At 35.9% G+C, this 4,404-nt stretch overlaps 1 protein-coding gene across 1 annotated transcript; it reads left to right on the forward strand.

Moving 5' to 3' along the window:
- The first annotated feature begins 3,036 nt into the window (after window positions 1-3,036).
- Window positions 3,037-4,118, forward strand: LOC133037033 (uncharacterized). The gene is made up of 2 exons (XM_061113835.1): window positions 3,037-3,181; window positions 3,247-4,118. Exons 1-2 carry the CDS (start codon window positions 3,037-3,039, stop codon window positions 4,116-4,118), a joined length of 1,017 nt encoding a protein of 338 aa, XP_060969818.1.
- The last annotated feature ends 286 nt before the right edge of the window (window positions 4,119-4,404 follow it).

Genomic DNA, 4,404 nt, shown 5'->3' on the forward strand with positions numbered 1-4,404 from the left:
ATACAGCCATAACATATATATCAATTCGCAAACTCATATTGTGTCCATACCACACATTCTCAGTACCATATACATATTCATAATAACAAGTCATAAATCATATTTCAATACATAAAGAATTTAAATTTATGCAGATAAACACATACAAAACTATCTAATTTCCTTACCTCAAATCCCGCTGCTTAAACTTGTTATCTCGTCACTACTACCTATAATAACACATGGGTCAAGGCTCTAACATTAAAATTCGCACTCTTACAGTACAGCAGAAAGAATACTATTTTTGACCAATAACTACACGAATTCAGTGGAAGTTTCCTTCATAAAAATTATAGGAAATTCAATTATCTTTCCAATGATATAAAGATCACTAAAAATGGATTAAAACTGAGAGAGTTATGATAGTTTTACTGAAGCTATTTCTGAGAAGGAATATGGAGTAACGAATCACAGTAGACATCGGGAATCCAAAGTTTTGATACTGAAATATTCCAAATCAGAGAATACTCTCTTCATAAAAGTTTTAGAAGATTGAATTCCCTTTCTAATGACACTAAAATATTTAAAATCGGAGTTATAACGTAAGAGATATAAATATTATACCGAAACAGTTTTCTAGAAATCCTGAAACAAATGGATTTCGAACTACAGCAATAAAACAATAATTTTGACTTAGAATATTCAATAATTAGTGAATGGTTTCTTCATAAAACATTTAGAAAATTGAATTATCTTTTCAACGGTACCAAGATAGCTAGAATCAGATCATTATTCAGAGAGATATTTGAATTTTACTGAGACAACTTATATAGAAAATATAAAAAAACGATTTACAACAAACAGCGTAGAAATACTAATTTTTGACATAGATAAATTTCGATTCAATAAAACCTTTCTTCATAAGAATTATGGGAAATTGAATAAGCTTTCTATAGGCACCAAGATTGCGAGAATCGGATGAGTATTTAAAGAGATATGACAGTTTTACTGAAACATGTTTCATTCTGAAAAATAAGAAAAGGAGACCTACGAATATTCTCCTATTGTGATCAATAAATAAGTAAATGTAGAGTTTCTTACCTCAAATACATCGAGCTGCTTGGATCGATAGACATAAGATGATGGTGATCAAAGATGAGAGTGAAGAGTGGTATAGATTTGGCTAAGGATGTAATGGAAAGATGATTTGAAAATTTTAGGGTCAGTCTTGCTCAGATAGGTGGGAAGAATAGAACGATATAATTTTAGGGTTAATGAAACCTATACTATTTTGACTCTTATTAGGTTTAGTTTTATGAATAATAATAATATTAACATAATAGCAATAACAATATAATAAATTATTAAATAAACAAATATCTTACTTTTAAATTTAAATTGTAACCTCTAAATCTCGTAACTTTAGGGCTTAGTTTTCACCTAAAAAAATTACGAATTATGATATGGTTATTTCTACAAAATTTATAGATTTTTGAATTATCTTTCCAACGCCACTGGAATCACCTCAATCGGAGTTATAAAACTCCAGATATGGTCATTTTCGTAAAACAGTTTCTAAACCTGCGAATTTCTCTAAACTTACGATTTTTTTTCTAACATTAATCAAATAATAATATTATTTAATACCACTTATACAATTAATTAAATCTAATAAATATATTATAAAAACCTAATGGACTTTCATATCGGGCTTTAATTAAACGATTACCTACTTATGAAAATATCATAATATTTTACTTTCGTAGTTAATACAACTTTAACTTTCTTTAAAAAAATGGTACAACTACTCTAAGCAATAATATCGACTCACTAACAACACAAATAAATGAATTAATTATCCTCGCACAATTAATATCCAAACGAAAAATTAAATACTATTTTAAACTGGATATTACAAGGTTGATCCCCAGGTTGAACAACTTAGCCAAACTGTGGTTGACCTACAACAACAACTTCAATATTCTCTTGACAATCAACACGAGCAGTTCCAAACTGGTTCCATGAGAACTGGCAGAAGATCGAGAGCCAACAAGTTGAACAGGAACAGTAAAGAGCCAACCTGTCTCAATGGATCAGAGAAGCCTATCACTTTGGTCACAGAACTACCCCCATAGTGGTCTTTCTGAGTTGGTAAGAGAGATTTCCCATCGGCCAACTGGCCACGTGGGGACTAGTTCTCAAGGAAAAACCCTTAATGCACGGAACACTACTACCACACCTGTAATCGTGCAAGCACTAAGCAAAAAATAGGTGTTGGGACTCCCAGAGAGAAGCAAACCTCGGCAAGAATCTGAAAGGGCTCAAGCTCGAGGGAATCAATAAATGGATCCTCCACCTGATATGAAGCAACCATGAACCACTGAGAGAACCAACAGGACTATTCCACCAGGTTCTTCCTGTTGCTTTAATGACACCAAGTCTCGAGACCCTACAGAGGGAAAGAGACCTACTACTCATATCAAAGGAGAAAATTGAAGACTCTATTTTAAAATCGGAGGTTATGAGATCTGACGAGTAAGGACCAATGAGCTGCTTCATACTCGAAAGTATTTCCGAGATGAAAGAGGTGAGTTGTGCCATTACATTGCTTGTGGCCCCAATGGCCAACAATATGAGTACTTCCCACGAGTACATGGAAAGGAGTTGAACTTGAGCAACCATCTCATTTCTCTCCATACTTGTGATCCAGTTGAAGACTACTTTGATGTAAGTAGCCACTACAATACTCTGAATGACCGCTCCCACAACGTATTGACCCAAGACGTTCTAAAAATAATTTCAGAAACATCACCAGTGTTGCCTTCACGATTATGTGGTTAGGAGAAAACAATTAGACCTAAGTCGACTAAAGTGCACGATCGACTTGGAAGATTGAAGGACCTATGTGACACTCTATCCAGAAAACAGTTGGTGGAAGTAGGAGCGTCTAGAGGAGACCCTGATTGGGTAACAGAAGTTCCAATTGGGACACAAACCATCATCCATGGAGTCAACAGTATAGAGTTTGGCAACCTAGCAGCCCTAATAAAAGGAATAATGACCCCAAAGTTGTCTAAGTTTGAACTCGACAGAAAGCGATGCTCACCACTCTCTAACCGAATCAAGGCTCTAGCAATCCCTCTGAAGTTCAAGAATCCTTCCTTGCATCAATACAATGGGAAAGAGAGGATTACTTTGAAGTGTTGATCGATCTGCAAGGAGTAAGAGACAATGCCAGGTACAAAATTTGCCTTGCCACACTAACAGGCTTAGCTCAGCGATGGTACCTCAAGCTTTCCCCTAGATCAATTGACTCATGGAAAGACATAGTGCATGCTTTTGGCAACCAATTCGGTCCTTCCCGACATTGCCAAATCGAGCCCAATGATCTAGTAGACGTTACACAACAAGAAGATGAGTCCCTCAAGGACTATATACATTGGTTCTTGGAGGCAAGCGCTAAGACAAAAATACTTAGCAAGGATGCAAGGGTTATGGAACTTGCAACTGGACTTAATGAGATGAGTCCTCTGTGGTCTGACCTTTGTCTCAAATCAGTCTACACCATGAATGATTTTCTTGATAGACTAGATGGCTTTATCAAGCTGGAAGAAGTTGTCACCCAAGCCAAGGGCTCAAAAGGTAACAAGAAGAAGTCGCCAAACTCCCTAACCCTTGACACTACAGTGCAGGTTAATGGAAAGAAAAGAGATTCGAACGGAGGGAAAAGAGCCAACAACAGTGTGAAACAAGGTAACTTCCCTGGTGGAAAGAAAGCTGAAACTAGGGGTAGGCCAATACGAGAGTATGAACCTCATTTCACCACCTACTCCATTATCTTGGCTCCAAGAGATGAGATCTATACGACCACACAATCAATAGTGTCATACCGCAAACTTATTCTCTTGAAAGAGTTAGGGAAGAGAGACATGAAGAAATTTTGTTGTTATCACAACAATTACGATCATGATACAAATGATTGTAATCAGTTGCGACACGAGATAGAATTCCTCATCAGACAGAAGCTTGTCACTCTTCAAAAATATGTACATCTTGAAGCTCCAGTTGGGGGCAATGCACCTTTCCAGCTTGGGCTAGTTGCAAGCAGCAGGGACGAAGGGACTTTAGCCCATATGTAGGCTTAAGCCCTCACTGAAATATATACATCAAACTTTTTACATGTAGATATGTACATATATTAACTCACTTCACTCAATTTATTAAAGCCAGATTCAAAAAATCCCTCACTCAATATCTTGATCATGAGCCTACTCTCATTCTAATCAAACCCATTTTAAAAGTAGCCCAATACAAATAATAAAAAAATAACACCTTATTAAAAAAATCAAAATAATACTATTTTTTACATTAACCTAATCCTTTGTCTTGATGGCTAGTCATCACTTCTCACCCTTTTCCATTCAC

This window comes from Cannabis sativa, chromosome 4 (assembly GCF_029168945.1).
Source record: "Cannabis sativa cultivar Pink pepper isolate KNU-18-1 chromosome 4, ASM2916894v1, whole genome shotgun sequence".
NCBI lineage: Eukaryota > Viridiplantae > Streptophyta > Magnoliopsida > Rosales > Cannabaceae > Cannabis > Cannabis sativa.